Source organism: Lithobates pipiens, unplaced genomic scaffold (assembly GCF_037356315.1).
Source record: "Lithobates pipiens isolate NorthernLeopardFrog02 unplaced genomic scaffold, aLitPip1_a1.2 Scaffold_22, whole genome shotgun sequence".
Classification (NCBI taxonomy): domain Eukaryota; kingdom Metazoa; phylum Chordata; class Amphibia; order Anura; family Ranidae; genus Lithobates; species Lithobates pipiens.
In genome coordinates, this window is record NW_027507784.1 from 43,428,943 (window position 1) to 43,452,991 (window position 24,049).

Here is a 24,049-nt window from a genome sequence, read left to right on the forward strand (position 1 = left end):
CACCCCCCCCCCTTCACATCACCCCCTCCTTCATTCACATCAGTGTCCTCTGCCCCCCCCTTCACATCACCCCCTCCTTCACTCACAGCAGTGTCCTCTGCCCACCCCCCCTTCACATCACCCCCTCCTTCATTTACAGCAGTGTCCTCTGCCCCCCCCCTTCACATCACCCCCTCCTTCATTCACAGCAGTGTCCTCTCCCCCCCCTTCACATCACCCCCTCCTTCATTCGCAGCATTGTCCTCTGCCCCCCCTTCACATCACCCCCTCCTTTATTCACAGCAGTATTCTCTGCCCCCCCCCCCCTTCACATCACCCCCTCCTTCATTCACAGCATTGTCCTCTGCCACCCTTCAAATCACCCCCTCCTTCATTCAAAGCATTGTCCTCTGCCCCCCCTTCACATCACCCCCTCCTTCATTCACAGTATTGTCCTCTGCCTCCCTTCAAATCATCACCCCCAACAGTGTCCTCTGCCCCCTTCACTTCATCTCCCCCCACAGCTGTGACCTCTGCCCCACTCCTTCATTCACAGTAGTATCCTCTGCCTCCAGTGGTGTGCTGCTCTTACCCCCCTTCACATCACCCATACCCACAGCAGTGTACTCTGCCCCCTCCTTAACATCCCAGTCCCCACACACCTTGCTTTGTGCACTGGTGCTCAGTCATGTTGGAACAGGAAGGGGCCATCCCCAAACTGTTTCTACAAAGTTGGGAGCATGAAATTGTCCAAAATGTCTTGGTATGCTGACGCCTTAAGAGTTCCCTTCACTGGAACTAAAGGGCCAAGCCCAACCAATGGAAAACAACCCCCACACCATAATCCTCCCTCCACCAAATAATTTGGACCAGTGCACAAAGCAAGGTCCATAAAGACATGAATGAGTGAGTTTGGGGTGGAGGAACTTGACTGGCCTGCACAGAGTCCTGACATCAACCTGATAGAACACCTTTGGGATGAATTAGAGTGGAGACTACGAGCCAGGCCTTCTCGTCCAACATCAGTGCCTGACCTCACAAATGTGCTTCTGGAAAAATGGTCAAACATTCCCATAGACACACTCCTAAACCTTGTGGACGGCCTTCCCAGAAGAGTTGAAGCTGTTATAGCTGTAAAGGGTGGGCCAACTCTATATTGAACCCTACGGACTAAGACTGGGGTGTCATTAAAGTTCATGTGCGTGTAAAGGCAGGTGTCCCAACACTTTTGACAATATAGTGTAGGTACCTCCTATGAGCGTAAGCACCATCTAGTGGCCATAATGCAGTATTTTTTTTAAATAACTCAACCAGTAAAAATACAAAAAATAATCATATGACACAAAACATGGTAAGTTTCACTGGGGTTGTGTGAATGTTTGTCACATTGGTACAGTGATGTTTTTACACATAGACACTTTAGAAAAAGTTCACATGTAGGATACAATAGAATAAAAAAACACCAAGGGTTTCTTTACCTTTTTTATAGGTTTTCTCAATTGGTGATTTCATTGACTCATGCGTGACTGTGATTTTATACAGGTTATTCAGATTATTATCGATAAACGTCTTGACTGAGCTGGTTAAAGAGAAGGTCCCATCGCTCTCAGGAATCGGCTCAGATACAGTATAGTCCTCGTTTTCATCAAACGGCACAAACTTGCCAGACTTCAGTCTGGCTCGACTCCATGTTACCGTAATCTTCTTTGGGTAGAAATGTGAAATCTCTGCTGTTAATTTTTTGCCATCCTGTTTTCTAGTCACAGTAGGGATTCCTAAATGCAAAATATAAAATTTACATTTTTTTTTTACATTAGAGATAACCAATTCCAATTCTAATGCTCTAATTACCATAACCCTTAGCAAAAAGAAAAAAATTCTATATTTTTTCTCATCACAAAGTGTGATTTAGCCATTGTGTGCCTACATGACCTCTGGTGAAACCTTTAAGATTAGTGGCCTTTTGCCTCATAATTAAGTGGCCACCCAGGCTTCCTTAGGAGAAAGAGAGTACGTAAGAAGATCAAGTGTTACTTCTAGTCCCAGAATTCCATGCTTCTGCATACTCCATCCATTGGTCCTGCCCACCATGTCTGGTAGTGACGGTCATCGCTCACCAATTACATTATACTTAAGTGGCAATCGAGGCTTCCTCAGTAGAACCAGCATTCCATCCTTCTGTCTGTTTCCACCCACTGGTCCTGCCCACCCGCTTGCCTATCGGTTGAATTCAACCAATTTAACCACTTCAGCCCCGGACCAACTGTCAGTCTAAGGACCAGAGGTCTTTTTACAATTTGGCACTCTGCTGCTTTAACTGGTAATTGCGCGGTCATGCAATGTTGTACCCAAACAAATTTTGCATCTTTTTTTCCCCTCAATTAGAGCTTTCTTTTGATGGTATTTGATTGCCTCTGCGATTTTTATTTTTTGCAATATAAATGGAAAAAGACAGAAAATTTTGGAAAAAAAAGGATATAGCATGTTGAGCCCATTGAATATTTGTTTTTGTTTTTTTGTCCCAAGTGATTGAATAATGACAAAAAATAAATAAAATATTTTTATAAAAAAGTTGTCACTAAATGATATATTGCTCACACATGCCATAGTTATATGTGGAATTGCACCACAAAATACATTTTGCTGCTTCTCCTGAGTACGAGGATACCACATATGTGGGACTTTTTGGGAGTCTAGCTGCGTACGGCACCCCGAAAACCAATCACTGCCTTCAGGATTTCTAAGGGTGCAAATTTTTGATTTCACTCCTCACTACCTATCACAGTTTCGAAGGCCATAAAATGCCAAAATAGCACAAAACCCCCCCCATGACCTCATTTTGGAAAGTAGACACCCCAAGCTATTTACTGAGAGGCATGTTGAGTCCATGGAATATTTTATATTTTGCCACAAGTTGCAGGAATTTTACAACCTTTTTTTTTTTTTGCACACATTTATATATTGCTCACACATGCCATGGGCATATGTGAAATTACACCCCAAAATACATTCTGCTGCTTCTCCTGAGTACGGGGATACCACATGTGTGGTACTTTTTGGGAGCCTAGCCGCGTACAGGACCCTGGAAGCCAAGCACCACCTTTAAGATTTCTAAGGGCATACATTTTTGATTTCACTCCTCACTACCTATCACAGTTTTGAAGGCCATAAAATGCCAAGATGGCACAAACCCCCCTAAATGACCCCATTTTGGAAAGTAGACGCTCCAAGCTATTTGCCGAGAGGCATGTTGAGCCCATTGAATATATATATATTTTTTTTGTCCCAAGTGATTGAATAATGACAAAAAGAAAAATCTATTTGCTGAGAGTCATGGTGAGTATTTTACAGCTCTCATTTGTTTTTGAAAATTAAGAAAGAAAAGCCGTTTGAAAGACAAGCGGTCAGAAAATGTAATCAGGGACTCATCAATGCAGACAACTTGATGGGGAATAAACAAGGCTGCAAAATGTTTGTTAAAGTGGTTTATGAGGGGCCGAATTTTGTAGAGCTGATCGTATTCAGGGTCTCCACGAGGACGACAAAGTTCATTGTCGTTGAAGTACATGAACTGCAAGATCTGCTCGTATCGTTTCCTGGACATGGAGGTAAAGAACACAGGCATATGGTCAATTGGGCTCGTGGACCAATACGTCCGCAACATCGTGAATTTATGTGTGCCAGTGTTGAGGGAAAGGCCCAGAAAGGTCTTAAATTTGGAAACCGTAATTGGTTTCCAATCTCTGGCAAGGGAAGGCAACTGGGTATTAGCGGCGATGAATTGACCATTAAATATTTATTAGTTTGGTCCACAATAGATCTATAGAGATCTTCCGTGAAAAACAGCGAAAAAAAAATCAAGTGGCGGAAAATCAGCTGTTTCCACCTGAATACCGGGTGGAATGATGGAATGGGGGAAATACGGGTTCTGCAGAAGTGGTGGGCACCCAATCAGGATTGGCGAATTCTGCAGGAAGGACACTATGGGCACGACGGGCCTGCCTTTGTCTTCTTCTTAGTGGCAGCGGGACACTACTTGTGCTTGCCACCTCGCCAGCTTGAACTGCACTTATGGGACGCGCCACATCACCACTTGTTACTGCAGTGCTGGATGTACGTCCAGGGTGTACTAGGCCACTGGTGCTTGACAGTTCACCAGAAGAATGAGCGGCGCTAGTACTTGCTCTCTACTCCATACAAGGGACCTGCGGTTCTTGCACCTCAACAACATCAGACGATAGGGATCCGTTACGCCCGACCTTAGCAGTGACCTCGCCTTTGTTGCCAGAGCTATCTGTCATGGAGCCATCTACAGGATCGTATTCTGAGCCTAAATCTGACAGAAGATTGACCTCCTCTTCACTGTCATGCTCAGAAACGTGTAGGCCTCTTCACTAGTGTACCTTCGATTTGCCATTTTGGGCTCTAAATTTACTGGTAGTGAGATTCACAGGTAAAAAAGCACCTAGACTGTCAGCGACTGTATAAAACGCTACCAAAAAAAAAACTGGTAGCGATCGCAGGGATCAGGCCTGACTATGGAAATGCTGCAGTTATGTGTGTTGTGTTTTGTAAATGACAGTGATCGATCGATACTGCACTTGGGTGGGCTGGGGGGCTAAACGCAGGTGCTAGCAGGTATCTGGGCTGATCCCGCTAACAATGCGTTTTTTGGAACCCTAAACTGCTGGGGACGCTAGTATAGATCTGATCAGATCAGATGTTGATCTGTTCAGATACTATACCACTAAGGGAGGTGTATACTTTGCGCGTGGGTGTTAGCGGTACTGGTACTGGCACTAACCTGACTGGAGCGACGCAGACCCTATCTGACCCTAAAACCTAATTGATATCACCCGCCGGGTGATCAGGGGGTTAAACCTTTATTGGGTAATAAATGGCAGTGCCCTGATGCTATAAAGGAGTCTGTGTGTGACCTACCCATGAACACTCTCTTACGCAGTGCATGCTGGGTAGGGGATATAAGGGACAGCAACTGCCATTTTGGGTCTCTTGGGACCACGCTGCCTGCCTGTGCGGATCTGTGAGGAGGTTTTTGGGAGACAGCTGCAGACAGTCACCGCAAACCTGCTTGTTTGCAAGGTGATTTGATGAAAGCCTGAGAGCTGGTGATTAGATTGACGAGGCCCAGAGATGCTTATCGGAGTATCGGAGGACCAGATTCAGTCAGCGGAGTGACACAGAGCATCTGCCCAGCTGATACAGAAGCAAGCTACAGTTGCCGGATTAAAGTCATCACCCAGAACTCCGATCCAGTTGGTGAGCGGGTTACGGCCCACCGTTTGTTAATTTGCTGCACACAGTTATCTCAGTTAGACTCACTTACAGGCCTCGCTGGAACCTGTTGTTCCACGGAGGTGTAACAGAGCAACTGACATTAAAGAGGCTTGAGGCCTACTTCACTTTAGTGCCCAGGCGTTGTGTATAAGTTCTTGGAGTTATACCTGGAGTACCTTAAGCTAACTCTTACCTACCTTTTGGATTACAAATATCAGAGGAGTCATCTCTAGCTAGCGAAGAAAGAAGAGTACTTTAACTGGTTCCTGACCGCCGGCCGTCCAATGACGGCCAGGCGGCGCACCTATTGTGGCGGGAGGCCGTCATATGACGGCCTCCCGTTTAAACAGGGAATGTGAGTGATCATGCGCGCGCATCCCTGTTTCTCCGGTGGTGAAGGGGGTGAACAGCCATTGGTTATGGCTGTTTACCACGTGATCGGCCGCGATGAAGTCACGGCCGATCACAGATGGTCACACCCCGGCTGTGCACGGCGCATGCATGCGATCGCGAGCGCACTGTGCGTGCACGTCGGTGGCGGCGTGTTCCCCGGGAACACTGCTCGTCACCGACGCTGGTAAACAGCCATTGGCCGGCTGTTTACCCACATGATCGGCTGTGATCCTTTCACAGCCGATCACTAAAATGTAAACAAACCGCGGTAACGAGATGTTACCGGGTTGTTCTCCTCCTCACACACCGATCGTGTGTGAGGAGGAGATTGTGGTAACATCTCGTTACCGCCTAGTGTACACCAATCACACTGATTGCCCCCCCCCCAATAAAGAGGACCTGTCACCACCCCTCATAGTACCTGTCAATCACAGTCCATCAGAGTACCTGTCACAGTCCATCAGAGTATTTGAGTATCTGTGACAGCCAATCAGAGTACCCGAGTACCTGTCCCAGTCCATCTGAGTACCCGAGTACCTGTCACAGTCCATCAGAGTACCCGAGTACCTGTCCCAGTCCATCAAGAGTACCCGAGTACCTGTCCCAGTCCATCAGAGTACCCAAGTACCTGTCCCAGTCCATCAGAGTACCCGAGTACCTGTCCCAGCCCATCAGACTACCCGAGTACCTGTCCCAGCCCATCAGAGTAACCGAGTACCTGTCACGGCACATCAGAGTACCCGAGTACCTGTCATGGCCTATCAGAGTACCCGAGTACCTGTCACGGCCCATCAGAGTACCCGAGTACCTGTCACGGCACATCAGAGTACCCGAGTACCTGTCACGGCACATCAGAGTACCCGAGTACCTGTCACGGCCTATCAGAGTACCCGAGTACCTGTCACGGCCCATCAGAGTACCCAAGTACCTGTCACGACACATCAGAGTACCCGAGTACCTGTCACGGCACATCAGGGTACCCGAGTACCTGTCACGGTCCATTAAAGTACCCGAGTACCTGTCACAGTCCATCAGGGTACCCGAGCATCTGTCACAGTCCATCAGGGTACCCGAGTACCTGTCACAGTCCATCAGAGTACCCGAGTACCTGTCACAGTCCATCATGGTACCCAAGTATCTGTCACGGTCCAACAGTGTACCTGAGTACCTGTCACAGCCCATCAAAGTACCCGAGTACCTGTCACAGCCCATCAAAGTACCCGAGTAGCTGTCACAGCCCATCAGAGTACCCGAGTACCTGTCACAGTTCATCTCAGTACCCGAGTACCTGTCACAGTCCATATGAGTACCTGTCACAACCCTTCAGAGTACACAAATACCAGTCACCAAGCCATCAGAGTACCTGTCACCAGGCCATCAGAGTACCCGAGTACCTGTCACCAGGCCATCAGAGTACACAAGTACCTGTCACCAAGCCATCAGAGTACCTGTCACCAGGCCATCAGAGTACCCGAGTACCTGTCACCAGGCCATCAGAGTACCCGAGTACCTGTCACCAGGCCATCAGAGTATCCGAGTAACTGTCACCAGGCCATCAGAGTACCAGAGTACCTATCTCCAGCCCATCAGAGTACCCGAGTACCTATTTGCAGCCCATGTCTCATAGAATATACGTTGGGGTGTTTGCTTTCCAAAATGGGGTCATTTTGTGGGTAATTTCACTGTCCTGGTGGTCCAGGACCTTCAAAAGTGTGATAGGTAGGAATGAAATGAGATGTGTCATTTATGCTCCTAGAATGCCTGAACGTACTACTTCAATGTTCGGCCTCTCTATGTGACCAGACTGTATAAATCCTACACATGTGGTATCGCCATACTCGGGAGGAGTAGCAGAATGAGTTTTGGGTTGTAATTTTTGCTATATACATGCTATGTGTTAGAAATATCTTATAAATTGACAATTTTGTGTAAAAAAAAAAAATGCGTTTTAATTTTTTTCCACATATTCCAAAAACTTCTGGAAAAAAATTAACCGTTCAAAAGACTCATTATGCCTCACAGATTATACGTTGGGGTGTTTGCTTTCCAAAATGGGGTAATTTTATGGGCAATTCCAATAGGTGGTTGAGAAATGAGATGCGTCATTTTTGCTCCTAGAACGTCTGAAGGTACTACATCAATGTTAGTGCTCTGTATGTGGCCAGGCTGTGTAAAAGTCTCACATGTGGTATCGCTGTACTCGGGAAGAGTAGCAGAATGTATTTTGGGGTGCAATTTGTTGTATGCATATGCTGTGTGTGAGAAATAACCTGATAATATGACAATTTTGTAAAAAAAAATAATAATAAAAAAAAAATCTTCATTTAGATAAATATATATAAGTAGTGGGAGCTCCCAGGTTTAGATACATAGATTTATATTGTACTGACATCCTACGTTGGGATGACAGTGCAATATCTGTAATCACCTGCTTTAATATACTTGCAGTAAAAATATTTCTGGTTAAGTGCCCAGTTGTGTGGCGTGCTGTTTTTCCCCACCAGGTGGAGCCAGGGGATCCTGAGGGTATTATACAGGCACTTTGCATTGTTGTATATTGTACTGTATTATATTGCACCACAGCTGTGCCAAGGGGATTGAGTCAAGTTAGTGGGGTTTCTAGGAACAGTGCAGGCCCAATCAAAACCAGTAGCTCCTTCGGGGGTAAGTGCTACAAGTGGTTAGTGGGTGATAGTGGGTGAAAGATAGTGGATGGAAGGGCGCAGAAGCATGGAATGCTGGAACTCAATCTTTAGCCATTTAATAACTGGGCACAGAGTGGGAAGGGGTTGTGTTTGGAGCTCCAGTGTTGCCGGAGATAAAACACAAATATGCATGAATTTATCAACTTAGGGGGCAATTCTCTAAGGCTTCATGTACACAGGACATTGTTTAACCTCTCCTGAACGCTTTACCTTGACAACTAGAAACCGGCGTCTTAAAAATGGCCACTTAACTGCGTTTACATGTTGTGTTTAGCTGCGTTTGTGTCTAGAAGCGTTTGTTTTTTGTTTTTATTTTTTTTGTTAAAATGAAAAACATCTGTAAACAAAATGCTGCTAAATGCGAGTTATTGCGTTTAGCAGCGTCTGAACCCATTTTTTTGCATTCCAAAAAAAGCTTCTAAACTAAACTCAACTGCCTAGAAATGATTATAAATGTAAACTCCTAAACGTCCGTTTACCAGCAACAGTGTACATGAGGTCTAAGGCAGGCCATACACAGTTCAAATTTCGAAAGAATTTTCTTTTGAAAATCTTATCTAACGATTTTCGTTTGTATTTCACACCATAATTCCCGGGCACGAAAATTATTTTCTGTAGCAACATGAGGTGAAATTGAAGGCTTGGTTGGCCGAATTTCAAAATCAATGGTGGCATCATCGGATCAAAAAAACGCACAAATTTTCAAAAGAAAAATCTTTCGAAATTCGACCCATGTATGGCCTTACACTTCCCTCCCCTCAGTTCAAAGGTGCCCCCTGTGCATCTTCATTCAGAGTTGGCGTACTACATTTAGGAACACTTGGGTACTCTCCTCTATGTTATCTTATTACATGTACACAAGGGCGTTTATAAATGTTTCTAGGCAGTTGTGTTTAGAGGCATTTTTTTGGAAACAAAAATAGAGCGGCAATTTTGAAAAAATGCAATATTTTTTACTTTTTGCTATAATAAATATCCCCAAAAAATCTATAAAAATTATTTTTTTTCCTCAGTTTAGGCCGCAAAAAAAACACAATTAGCGATTATTGATTGGTTTGCACAAAAGTTATAGCATTTAGAAAATAGGGGATAGTTTTATAGCATTTTTGGTAATATTTTTTTTTTACTAGTAATGGCGGCGATCAGCGATTTTTATTGTGACTGCGACATTATGGCGGACACATCGGACATTTTTGACACATTTTTGGGACCATTGTCAGAAATACAGAAATCAATGCTATTTAAAGTGGTTGTATACTCAAATTTTTTACTTTTACCTACAGGAAAGCCTATAATAAGGCTTACCTGTAGGTAAAAAAAATATCTCCTAAACCTGTACGGTTTAGGAGATATCCCCCTCGGTATGCGCCGCTGACTGCAGCGGCGCATGCGCACAAGGGGATTCTCGGCCTGAAAATCCGGCAGTGGCCGGCCGGCCGGAATGAAATCTCCCGCGCGCATGCGCGGGAGTGACGACATTGCGGCTCCGGCCACTCACAGCGCCGGAGCCGCGATACCCGGAAAAAACGCAGAGGGAGCATGTCAGCTCCCTCGGCGTGGATCGGGCCAGATGTCGGGGCCTCGTTCTAAGGTAAGTATTTCATAATGAGCTAGTATGCGGTGCATACTAGCTCATTATGCCTTTTGCTTTGCAGGTTTAAAAAAATAAATAAAATGTGTGTTACTACCACTTTAAATGCACTGATTCCTGTGTAAATGACACTGGCAGTGAAGGAATTAACCACTAGGGGGCAGTGTAGTGTTATGTATGACGTTATGTGTTTTTTTATTGTAGGGGGCGTGGCCTGGCATGTGACATCACTGATTTCCTTCTCTATAAAAGGGAAGAGACGATTGGTGACAGCCACACTAGGAAGCACGGGGAGAGGTTTGTTTACACAGATCTCTCCTCGTTCTTCAGCTCTGTGACCCAATCGTGGGACACCAGCGGCAATCGGGTCCGCTGGTCCTGCAGCCACGGTCACGGAGCACAGGACCGGATTGGGAGCTTTCTGCTGGCGGCGCGCTCCCGACCCACAGCTGGGCACTTAACGAATCATGTACCGCTACGTGATTGTGCCCAGCTGTGCCATTCTGCCGACGTATATCGGTGTGAGGCGGTCCTTAAGTGGTTAATGATGTATGCCCCTTACACACGGACGGACTCTCAGACGGAAAATGTGCACTTGGATCTTGTCGGAAAATCCAATCATGTGTGGGCTCCATCGGACTTTTTCCGTCTGAATTTCCGACACACAAATTTTGAGATCTGGATCTAAAATTTTCCGACAACAAGATCCGATCGCCTAAATTCCAATCGTGTTTAGACAATTCCGCATGCCACGCATGCTCAGAATAAATTAAGAGACCACAGCTATTGGTTACTGGCCCGTTTATAGTCCTGACGTACGTATTGTACTCCAGCTCGTTAGGAACGATCGGATTTTCCGACAACTGTCCGACCGTGTGTATGCAAGACAAGTTTGGCACAAAACCTGAAGGATTTTGTTGTCGTAATGTCTGACCGTGTGTATGGGGTAAAAGTTGTTTATAATGGCAGGTCACTCTGTTACAAAAATTTGTGCTGAAGTATTGCTGCAGGTCAGTGCTGTACAGTGATATAGTTGTTGTTGAATTGACAAGTTTCCTTGGCTTTGAGTAGCCATGGAGTGACAACTCCTGGTTTCAAGCCTGAAGGATTTAACTTTTTAAAATGAAGTTTTAAATTGAGAACCACCTTCACTAAAGGATCTATTTATAAAACATTTGTTGCTGGAATGACAAATGTTGCCGCAAGCTGAACTACGTGTCACTATGTTTTCTAAAAGATTAATTCCCTTATGATCAGCGCCATCTATTGGTTAAAATGTGGTATAGTTTCTTGAAATGCCTCAATGAGAAACCATAGGGAATTATGGCCACTAGATGGAGCTGATGATACAGGAGGTAATCTATTTTGAAAACGTGGTGAAATTGAATTCAGTTTGCACAAATGTTTTATAAATAGACTGCTCATTTTCATCGCTTATACCCGTGGTTCAGCAGTATACCCAGGGGAAGTACATTTACACCAAATTTTCTAGTGTTTGAAGCAATGCATTCTTGTGTTCCTAATAAATTCTATAGTAATACCTGTCACTGTGAGCTCTCCCGTCTTCTTCTCTATAGGGGTCTCCAGACTGGGGTGTGCCACCCGGCAGATGAGCTCTGATTTGCTCTCCGTTTTCACTAACACGGATACAATGATAGAGGCGATACAGGTGTAAGTGTTATCAGATCCCCGTGTGATCTCCAACACCGGAATCTTGTATTTATCTCCGGTAGACACTTCATAAAGCTCCGGCTTTCCTGCTTCTCTCCGTAACCACTTCACCTCCAGATTGTCCGGGAAATACCCCCGGATCACACACCGCAGCTTGGCTTCTCTGCCGTGTACTAAAGGTGGGACTTCAATGTCACCCATCACTGGACGCCATGGAAAATCTGAAACAAGGGAGTAATCAGAACGATGAGTATAGATTGGAGAAGAGTAATACACAGTTAAAGTGCATCCTGCCCATACTTTGGATACTAACCACTTCAATACCGGACACTTTCACCCCCTTCCTGCCCAGGCCAATTTTCAGCTTTCAGCGCTGTCGCACTTTGAATGACAATCGCGCGGTCATGGAACACTGTACCCATATGACATTTTTATCATTTTTTTGAGACAGATTGAGCTTTCCTTTGGTGGTATTTAATTACCATTGGGTTTTTGTTTTTATTTCTAAATAAATTAAAAAAAAGGAAAGAAAATGTTGAAATAAAAATGTTTTTCTTAGTTTGTTACAACATTTTGTAAATAAGGATTTTTTCTCCTTCACCGATAGGCTGCACTCATAGGCAGAACTGATATACAGCACTGATGGGCACTGAGAGGTGGAACTGATATATAGCACTGATGGGCACTGTTAGGTGGCACTGATATGCAGCACTGATGGGCACTGATAGGAAGCACTGAGATACAGCTCTGATGGGCGGCACTGATATACAGCACTGATGGGCACTAATAGGTGGCATTGATATACAGCTCTGATGGGAGGCACTGATATACAGCACTGATGGGCACTAATAGGTGGCATTAATATACAGCTCTGATGGGAGGCACTGATATACAGCACTGATGGGCACTAATAGGTGGCATTGATATACAGCTCTGATGGGCACTGATAGGTGGCATTGATATACAGCTCTGATGGGCACTGATAGGCGACACTGATATACAGTACTGATAAGCAGCAATGATAGGTGGCACTGATATGCAGCACTGATGGGCACTGATAGGCAGCACTGATATACAGCACCGATGGGTACTAATAGGTGGTACTGATATGCAGCACTGCATGTACAGGGCCAAATTTATGCTGACATTTCTGAAAGTTAGCCAAAATTACAATTTTCAGTACAAGTATCGATATTTAAGCCACAAACATGTAGCTGGTGGGATTAGCTATATGCCTTAGATATAACAAAAGACAAAAAAAACATATTTCTCCTATTACATGAAAGTCAGGTTCACAAACCAGAGCATGTGGTGAAAGAGTCCAGGAAGTGTCAAATGCCAAAGATACTAATGGAGGCTTCAACACTGGAATGGAGGTATGATAGGAGACACAGGCTGCTGTACAGTATACCTGTAGCACCCTGTTAGGGATCGTAGGGATTGTTAGAGATCAATTGAGTTCATCCTAAGTCTGGAATTGCTGCACTTCTCTCTTCTGCCGCTAGGTGGTCGGGTACCTAGTGACATTAGATAAGACAAGGGTAAAGCCATAGTTGCCAACATTGTAAAAAAAAAATTCGGGACACTATTTTGGCAGTAGGCGAGGTTGTATTATAATTAGGAGGCAGGGCATGCGGTTATAGGTGTGGCAAAATATAGGCATGGTTTACGTAAATAGTGGGTGTGGCTTACATGGGGGCGTGGCTCAAAGGGGTGTAGTTAGCATCTGAGATTCGGGGGGGGGAGACGGAACGGGGGGGAGACACGGAAAGGGGGGAGAGGGAAAGGAGAGACAGCACCCCCCCGATCCTACACCACAATAGCAATATGTGTTTGCCAGAGTTTGACAATCAGCAGATAAAGATGCTCCAAATACCTGGTGTTAGGGCTTCAATCATCCCGGCGCCATGATTGTTATGATGTCAGGATGATTGAAGCGCATTATTTCTATTATTACATTGTAATATGAAATTAAATCATTCAACTCACCATAATGCAGAATCAGTGGGAGCCCTGAGCGCGTCACTAGCCACGTTGCCTGCCACCAGATGCCATCAGGTGTCCCAAGCGGAGTCTGTCCTTACATCAGGTGCCCCCCATCAGAGGTACCTTCCTCACATCTGTGTCCATCAGCGGAGCCCCTCCTTACATCTGGTGCCCCTCTGACATCCAGACTGACCGGCCCCGACAGACTGCCCCCCGCCATCGACGGACTGCCCCCCGCCATCGACGGACTGCCCCCCGCCATCGACGGACTGGCCCCCGGCATCCACAGACTGGCCCCCGCATCCACAGACTGGCCCCCACATACTCACTGCACGGACTCCCCTGACAGGTCATTACATCTCCTGGCGTCCAAGCGGCAGCCATCGTTGCCGCGCTGACTTTGAATTGTGGCACCGCCCACTGCTCTTTACACACACTGGCAGCGGGGGTGGGCGGCGCCACAGGTTCTCTGTTGAAGACCAGCTTCTGGTCTTTTTAAAAATGGCGGCCGGCGGCAAAAAAACGTTAAATTCAATTTCCCGGGACAAACCGAATTTCCCGGGACAAAATTAATTTGGGACAAATGTCCTAATCCCGGGAATGTCCTGGGAAATTCAGGACAGTTGGCAACTATGGTAAAGCAAGGACAGGTTATGAGTATATGGGGTATCTCAGTCAATGAGCAGGGGTTTTCTTAAATCCCTTGGCCTTGGAGTCAGGTGATCGATGTTCTGTGTCACCTGGACGTCTGTCTGGGTGGATATGTGTTGTGCTGCCCAGGCTGCTAGGCTGGAAATTGCGCCTATCCTAAGGACATCTGGCTGCTAGGCTGTCTGAGGGCCTATCCAGAAGCAAGAGAGCAGCGTAGGGTTGGGATTGCGGCTTACAGTCCAACCCAAAGTGATGGTTCTGCCGGCTGGAGGACCTGTCGTGGACGGAGGTAGAGAAGAAGCTGGCACCACTAAGGGACCAACCACCTTGTTACCAGGGACCGCAGTGAGTACCTGAAGCAAGTACCGGAGCATTATTCTCACCAACCGGGGACGGTGAAGAATTGGGAAACTTCAGTAGGTATCAAGTCAGGGACCCAACCAGTGGGGTGAAGCTTGAGGAGTATCTGGAGTGCCAAGACGGGGACCTAGCAGGGGAGCGGGGGTGACTCTTGAAGAACATTCTTAACCACTTCAATACCGGGCACTTAAACACCTTCCTGCCCAGACCAATTTTGAGCTTTCAGCGCCGTCGCACTTTGAATGACAATTGCGCGGTCATGCTACACTGTACCCAAATGAAATTTTTATAATTTTTTTCCCACAAGTAGAGCTTTCTTTTGGTGGTATTTGTTTACCTCTACGGTTTTTATTTTTTGCGCTACAAATAAAAAAATACCGAAAATTTTGAAAAAAAATGTTTTTTTTTGTTTCAGTTTCAAAACTTTGTAAATAAGTACGTTTTCTCCTTCACTTATGGGCACTGATGGGGGTACACTGATGGGCACTGATAAGGCAGCACTGATGGGCACCAATGATGTCGCACCAATGATGTGGCACCAATGAAGTGGCACTGATGAGGTGGCATTGATGGACACTGATATGTGGCACTGATAGGCGGCACTGATAGGCGGCACTGATGGGCGACACGGATGGGCGACATGGATGGACACTGATAGGTGGCACAAATTGGCATTGATAGCTGGCACGGATTGGCATGGATGGGCGGCACAGATGGGCATGGATAGGCGGCACAGATGGGCATGGGTGGGCACTGATAGGCGGCACAGGTGGGCACTGATAGGCGGCACAGGTGGGCACTCATAGGCGGCACAGGTGGGCACTCATAGGCTGCATTGGTGTTATACTGTACTAATGGATGCCAATCAGTGCCAAACAATAATGCATGCCAATCAGTGATGCCCATTGTGGGCACTGATTGGCATCCACTATGGGCACTGATTGGCATCCATTGTGCTGACTGGCATCCCTGGTGGTCTAGGGAGGATTACCTTTTCTTTGGTGGTCTGGTGGCGTCCCTGGTGGTCCAGTGTGGGCATCCTCGGGGGGGCTGTGCTGATAATTGATCAGCACAGACCCCCCTGTCAGAGGAGCAGCCGATCGGCTCTCCTCTACTCGCGTCTGACAGACGCGAGTGAGGAAAAGCCGTCGGAGACTCTTTACCGAGATCATAGTTGCTGGGTGTCAGACTGACACCCCGCAACAACAATCGCCACGATGCGCGCCCCCGGGGGCGCGCAGCGGCTCATAATCCTGATCACGTGATATGACGTCCGATCGGGATTATGCAACCACTTTGCCACCGTCAATTTGTAATAGGGCGGGCGGCAAGTGGTTTAGTAGGAAGATTAGAATAGCTCACAAAATTCAGTGGCAGTGAATCAGCAAGTCTAGTGAGAGAGACTGGGAGTGAGTTTTAGAATCTACAAAAAGTAACTGTAGAGAAAGTAAAGGAGTTTGTTAAATTTTGTGTTAGGAACTGTTCTAAGACTGTTGCCATAGGCGACAGCGCTCCTACACATGCAGATGTGGTGTCTTGCTGAATGCCTTTCCCTGCATGACTGTCTACCTGTAGAAGTTTAGAGTCTGCTAAATGACATTGCAACTACCTAAGGTTTTCCTGACCCTAACCCTCTCTCCCAAAGTTTTGTTAAGAGAAATAAAATCTCTTTTGCATTCAAGAAGTGTCTGGCACCCATGAATCTACCTTGCATTACAGCCACTATGCCTTGAAACCCATACCTATACAAAATGATGTCAGCTGTCCCTGGCTCTGGAGGTCCTCTTTAGACAAAAGGAGGCCTTGGACTTTGCTACATACCAATAACTCTTCAATTGCAGAGAACTTTCATCTGGATATTTTGGAAACCTGACAGGGTTGGTTACATGCTGGTAACGTGGCAGCTTTCCAATGTAAACAAACAGTAGGTGCTAAAGACCCCATGGGGGTTAGTTGCAAAAAGGCAAATCCACTTGAAAGTGCAGTCGCTCTAAATCGAAGGGGTAGACCTGAAATGAGGGGAAGCTCTGCTGATTTTATCATCCAATCACGTTCAAGCTAAAATTTTATTTTTTTATTTTCCTTGCAAATAACCCCCAAGTCACACTAATGATTTGCAATAGGAAATTTGAAAATGCAGGAGGACAGACTCCTGCTTTAAAGTGGTTGTAAACCCTTACAAACCACTTTGACCTACAGGTAAGCCTAGATTAAGGCTTACCTGTAGGTCCAAGAAATATCTCCTAAACCTATATGGTTTAGGAGATTTTTGCCCGAAAACAGGCACCGCTGTCTACGGCGCATGCGCCGTAGACAGCAGCGCGCAGGCGCACTGAGCGCGCCATTCTCAGAGACGGAGCTGCCGCGCGTGTCGGCTCCCGTGCGCATGCCGAATGACAGCGGCGGAGCTGCGAGACCCCACCAAGAAGATGGATGTGGTGGACTACAGGGGACAGCGGTGACTTCGCTGGCTCCTATGTCAAGTAAGTGACACACATAATGGACTACTATGTGATGCGATGCGATGCATAGTAGTCCATTATGCTTTGCCTTTGCAGGGAATGAAAGAGGAAGTAAACTCATCAGGGTTTACTTCCTCTTTAACTGTGTCACTTCCTCACTGGCTTTAGGAGTGATACCTTGCTGTTGAAAATCCTGCAGGACTTATGTCACTAGTGAGAGAGCAACAAATATAAAGCAGGTGAGTGTGTCACCTCCTTGGTGTGCTCTTCAGGGGAGTTCTCATCTGTGACAGGATTGCTAGTGTGACAGGTAACTGAAAAACAACTTCAAAGCCTCTGTTGAGATATTTGAGATTTAAAGGAGTGCTAAAGTCCCATTTGGTACATTAGGTATTAATAAGCATTAATCACTAAGTCAAAACACTGTATTTGGTGGTGGCAGAGGGTTTAAAGATGATACATGAGCTTTGTGCTAATTAAAAAAGTGAAAGAACATGTCTCTGGCCAACCTTTAAACGTGCATGATCACCAACTGACCAACACAGCGCAGATAAACTCTGCACCATCCAGTGGCCAACAGGGAGGAATGTGATCATCTAAAGAGATGCCAAGGATGCGTTCCTTTTCACTCGGGCTCAACGCTCAGCGTCACACTGTCTGCTCTCAGGTAGTTTGTTTTAAAACCCCTTAACTGAATGTTATGAATATGTCCAGTAAATATGTTGACGTCCATAGTCTGGGCACAAGTGCACTTTAAAAATAAACAGTAAATGGTGACACCTTTCAAAGAAAGTTCCTGATTCCCCGGCTGATCCAGAGATTTGTGTGTCCAGGTCACTCGTACTTTAGAACCGGGATCCATCAAGTGTTGCCAGGGGATCGCACATACACTGTTGCATTGAAATGTGTGATCGCTGTCATTCTTTATATCTTCAGTAGACGGCAGTCCTTGGATATTTCCAACTCTGCAGGTCCATTTTATTTGGACATTTCTGGGATAAAAGTTCTCCAGAGTCAAAGAACACACAACATTTCCTAAGTAATCCAGGGAGAGACCTATAGGGTCTTTTACTGACGGCTTTTCTGGAAAATGAAATGAATACGGTCATTATTAGTAAATTATTTAACAGACATCCTATATCAGCAGGTAGTCTATATACAAGTGTCTTGAAAAAGTATTCATACCCCTTGAAATTTCCCACAGGTTGTCATGTTACAACCAAAAACGTAAATGTATTTTATTGTGATTTTATGTGATAGACCAACACAAAGTGGCACATAATTGTGAAGTGGAAGGAAAATTATAAATGATTTTACTTTTTTCTTTACAAATAAATATGTGAAAAGTCTGGTGTACATTTATATGGCCCCCCCCCCCCCGGAGTCAATACTTTGTAGAAAAATCTTTCACTGCAATTACAGCTAAAAGTCTTTTTTGGGGGTGTCTCTACCAGATTTACACATCTAGAGAGGGACATTTGTGCCCATTCTTCTTTTCATAATATCTCAAGCTCTGTCAGATTGGATGGAGAGCGTCTGTGAACAGCAATTTTCAAGTCCTGCCACAGATTCTCAGTTGGATTTAGGTCTGGACTGTGACTGGGCCATTCTAACACATGAATATGCTTTGATCTAAACCATTCCATTGTAGCTCTGGATGTATGTTTAGGGTCGTTGTCCTGCTAAAAGGTGAACCTTTGCCCCAGTGTCAAATCTTTTGCAGACTCTAAGGCTGGATTCACACCTATGCAGTTTTAGTGCTTTTTGCATTTTGCAGATTTGCACTACAGCCCATTGAACATGGTTTCCTATGGAACACGTTCTGTAGTGCAAATCTGCAAAATGCAAAAAGCGCTAAAAATGCCATAGGTGTGAATCCAGCCTAATGCCGCATACACATGATTGGAAATCCCGCCTTCAAAAGTCCAATGTGAGTTTTTGGTCAGAAATTGCGACCGCATGTATTCTCCATCGGACTTTTGCTGGCGGAAATGCCACCAGCAAAAGTCCGATGGAGAATACATGCGGTCGCAATTTCATTGGTTATGGCTGTTTACCACGTGATCACAGATGGTCACACCCCGACTGTGCATGGCGCATGCTTGTGATCGCGCTGCGCGTGCACGTCGGTGGGGGCGTGTTCACCGGGAACACTGCTTGTCACCGACGCTGGTAAACAGCCATTGGCCGGCTGTTTACCCACGTGATTGGCTGTGATCCTTTCACAGCCGATCACTAAAATGTAAACAAACCGCGGTAACGAGATGTTACTGGGTTCACCTCCTCACACACCGATCGTGTGCGAGGAGGAGATTGCGGTCACATCCCGTTACCGCCTACTGTGTACACCAATCACACTGATTCCCCCCCCCCAATAAAGAGGACCTGTCACCACCCCTCATAGTACCTGTCAATCACAGTCCATCAGAGTACCTGTCAGAGCCCATCAGAGTACCCGAGTACCTGTCACGGCACATCAGGGTACCCGAGTACCTGTCACGGCACATCAGGGTACCCGAGTACCTGTCACGGCACATCAGGGTACCCGAGTACCTGTCACGGCACATCAGGGTACCCGAGTACCTGTCACGGCACATCAGGGTACCCGAGTACCTGTCACGGCACATCAGGGTACCCGAGTACCTGTCACAGTTCATCTGAGTACCTGAGTACCTGTCACGGCACATCAGGGTACCCGAGTACCTGTCACAGTCCATATGAGTACCTGTCACCGCCCTTCAGAGTACCCAAATACCAGTCACCAGGCCATCAGAGTACCCGAGTACCTATTTGCAGCCCATGTCTCATAGAATATACGTTGGGGTGTTTGCTTTCCAAAATGGGGTCATTTTGTGGGTAATTTCACTGTCCTGGTGGTCCAGGACCTTCAAAAGTGTGATGGGTAGGAATGAAATGAAATGAGATGTGTCACTAGAACGCCTGAACATACTACTTCAATGTTCGGCCTCTCTATGTGGCCAGGCTGCGTAAAAGTCCTACACATGTGGTATCGCCATACTCGGGAGGAGTAGCAGAATGAGTTTTGGGTTGTAATTTTTGCTATATACATGCTATGTGTTAGAAATATCTTATAAATTGACAATTTTGTGTAAAAAAAAAAAAAAGCGTTTTCATTTTTTTACACATATTCCAAAAACTTCTGGAAAAAAAATTAACCGTTCAAAAGACTCAATATGCCTCACAGATTATACGTTGGGGTGTTTGCTTTCCAAAATGGGGTAATTTTATGGGAAATTCCATTGTCCTGGTACTCCAGGGCCTTCAAAAGTGTAATAGGTGGTTGAGAAATGAGATGCGTTATTTTTGCTCGTAGAACGTCTGAAGGTACTACATCAATGTTGGTGCTCTGTATGTGGCCAGGCTGTGTAAAAGTCTCACACATGTGGTATCGCCGTACTCGGGAAGAGTAGCAGAATGTATTTTGGGGTGTAATTTGTTGTATGCATATGCTGTGTGTGAGAAATAACCTGATAATATGACCATTTTGTAAAAAATACTACTAATAAAAAAAATCTTAATTTTGCAAAGAATTGTGGGAAAAAATGACAACTTAAAAAAACTCACCATGCTACTTACTTAATACCTTGGAATGTCTACTTTGTAAAAAGGGGTCATTTGGGGGGTATTTGTACTTTCCTGACTTGTTAGTGTCTCAAGAAATGAGATACACCTGATGTACTGAAGGCCTGATCAGATGTGATCAATTTTCAGCAATTGGCACCATAGTTTGTAGATTCTATAACTTTCACAAAGCCCAAATAATATACACTAATGTGGGTTATTTTTTTACAAAAAGTTGTCACTAAATGATATATTGCTCACACATGCCATGGTTATATGTGGAATTGCACCCCAAAATATATTCCGCTACTTCTCCCGAGTATGGGGATACCACATGTGTGGGACTTTTTGGGAGTCTAGTCGCGCACGGCACCCCGAAAACCAATCACCACCTTCAGGATTTCTAAGGGTGCAAATTTTTGATTTAACTCCTCACTACCTATCACAGTTTCGAAGGCCATAAAATGCCAAAATAGCACAAAACCCCCCAAAATGACCCCATTTTGGAAAGTAGACACCCCAAGCTATTTACTGAGAGGCATGTTGAGTCCATGGAATATTTTATATTTTGCCAAAAGTTGCGGGAATATTACAAACTTTTTTTTTTTTTGCACAAAGTTGTCACTAAATGATATATTGCTCACACATGCTATGGGCAGAAGTCAATTACACAGTCAAATAAATTCTGCTGCTTCTCCTGAGTACGGGGATACCACATGTGGGGGACTTTTTGGGAGCCTAGCCACGTACGGGACCCCGAAAACCAAGCACTGCCTTCCGGATTTAAATATAAAATGCTACCAAAAAACCTGTTAGCGATCGCAGGGATCAGGCCTGACTCTGCGATCGCTGCAGTTATGTGTTTAGTGTTTTGTAAGTGACAGTGATCGATCGATACTGCACTTGGGTGGGCTGGGCAGAGGGGCAAAACGCAGGTACTAGCAGGTATCTGGGCTGATCCCGCTAACAATGCGTTTTTTTGGAACCCTAAACTGCTGGGGACGCTAGTATAGATCTGATCAGATCAGATATTGATCTGTTCAGATTCTATAGCACTACGGGAGGTGTATGCTTTGCGTGTGGGTGTTAGCGGTACTGGCACTAACCTAGCGCTGCCTGGGGTGACGCAGACCCTGACCCTAAAACCTAATTGATATCACCCGCCGGAGTCACCCATAACACTTATACGGTGATCAGTGGTGAAAGGGTTAACTAGGGGCAATCAGGGGGTTCAAATTTTTATTAGGTAGTATATGGGGGTCCCTGGCGCTATATAAAAACCTGACGGGGAACCTAAATAACTAACTGGCTAACCAGCGTCACCAGTGACACTTATACTGTGATCGCTGGTGAAAGGGGGTGAAAGGGTTAACTAGCAGCAATCAGGGGGTTAAAACCATTATTGGGTAGTATATCGGGGTACCTAGCGCTATAAAAACGTGGCGGTGAACCTAAAAAAATAACTAGCTACCTAGCGACTGTAGCGACACTAATGCAGCAATCAGAAAAACGATCGCTTAGTGACACTGGCAAAAGGGGGTGAAAGGGTTAACTAGCGGAAATCAGGGGGTTAAAACCATTATTGGGTAGTATATCGGGGTACCTAGCGATATAAAAACCTGGCGGTGAACCTAAAAAAATAACTAGCTACCTAGCGACACATGCAGCGATCAGAAAAATGATCGCTTAGTGACACTGGCAAAAGGGGGTGAAAGGGTTAACTCTAGGGGCAATCAGGGGGTTAAATCTTTATTGGGGGGTGATAGGGGGCTACCCTGGACCTAACACTAACTGTCCTGACAGTTTTTACTGTCACAACTGACACTGAATGCATTGATCAGTAAAGAAATGATCAATGCAATCAGTGACACTGTGACTGGAGGGGGATCGGGGGGCGATCGGGGGGGGGGGGGATCGGGGGGGGGGTTGTGTGCCTGTGTGTACCTACATGTCAGTGTAGTGTTGGTGCACACTTACTATTAGTCTTCTCCTCGTAGTCCGGTCAAAAAGACCGCCCCGAGGAGAATGACATCATTTCCTCCTTCCTGTGTAAACAATACACAGTGGGAGGAAGCTTCTCATTGGCCAGGAGCGATCCAGAGGGGGTGGCCGAAAACCAACGGCCATCCCCTCATCACGGAGCGCTCCTGGAGCGAGCCGGACCGTCGTATCCAACGGGAGGGGGTCCGATCGGACTCCCCACCCGCTGGAAGGCAGGCACGTACATCTACGTGATTGTGCCTGCCTGTGCCATTGTGTTCACGTACATTGGCAATACGGCGGTCCTGAAGTGGTTAAGCTGTTTGTTTAATAATCCTCTGATGCCGTGTACACACGATCGGAGTGTCTGGCAGACTTGGTCTTTTTTTTCCCAAAAGTCCAGCGGACTTAGAAAGAAGTTTTGACTCAAAATTGTCCGCCGGACTCGGCAGTCCAGCAGACAATCCGGCTGTGTGTGTGCTAGTCCGCCGGACTTTTGAAATGAAAGGACTTTCCTGCACATGGAGAAAAGTCCGTTCATTTTGAATGTGGCTCCAGGTAGACGGGACTAGCGAAGGAGGTCAATGTTGCTGCCTCCATCGGCGAGATTGACACGTCGCTGGTCCCGTCACCTGGTATGGACTTACAGGGGAAGCCCTACGCCGAAAAAACGGCGTAGGGGTCCCCCCCAAAGTCCATATCAGACCCTTATCCGAGCACGCAGCCCGGCCGGTCAGGAAAGGGGGTCGGGACGAGCGAGCGCCCCCCCCCCCCCCCTCCTGAGCCGTAGCAGGCCGCTTGCCCTCAACATGGGGGGGTGCTTTGGGGAAGGGGGGCCCTGCGGCTCCCCCATCCCAAAGCACTTTGTCCCCATGTTGATGAGGACAAGGGCCTCTTCCCCACAACCCTGGCCGTTGGTTGTCGGGGTTGTGGGCGTGGGGCTTATCGGAATCCGGGAGCCCCCTTTAATAAGGATGGATACTGAGACTGTGACATCATCAGGGGCGGGGACATCACCCGGTGACCCCGCCCATTGTCCCTATATAAGTCGATGCACGACAGGTCCCTGTCATTGTGGCCAGAGAGCGTCGAGTCAACATCTCAAGGAAGGAGAAGAGGAGAAGAGAAGAAAAAGGGTGGCTACAGAAGACCGGGCCACTGCTAGTAAAAGAGCTATAGGAAGAAAGCGGAGGCTTGGCAAGAAGAACCGAAGATAGTCCTTTCAATAGTCTGGCGGAGTGTCCGCCGCACCTAGTCCGCCGGAAAAGTCCGGTCATGTGTGGGCAGGTCTGCTCGTTTTGAAGTCCGGCGGACCTCCGCTTCAAAGTCCAGAGGTTTGTCCGCCAGACTAAGTCCACCAGATAGTCCAATCGTGTGGACGCGGCATGAGG

The 24,049-nt window shown here is 46.3% G+C and overlaps 1 protein-coding gene across 1 annotated transcript in view; it reads right to left on the reverse strand.

The window, feature by feature from the left end:
• The window catches only part of LOC143925669 (uncharacterized), a 106,921-nt gene that overhangs the window by 26,359 nt on the left and 56,513 nt on the right, over positions 1 to 24,049 (reverse strand). Inside the window, exons 6-8 of the mRNA XM_077450132.1 lie at positions 17,877 to 18,179; positions 11,508 to 11,858; positions 1,458 to 1,754 (exon numbers count right to left, since the gene is read on the reverse strand). Coding sequence (XP_077306258.1) covers positions 1,458 to 1,754; positions 11,508 to 11,858; positions 17,877 to 18,179 — 951 coding nt within the window. The remainder of the gene's footprint in view (positions 1 to 1,457; positions 1,755 to 11,507; positions 11,859 to 17,876; positions 18,180 to 24,049) is intronic.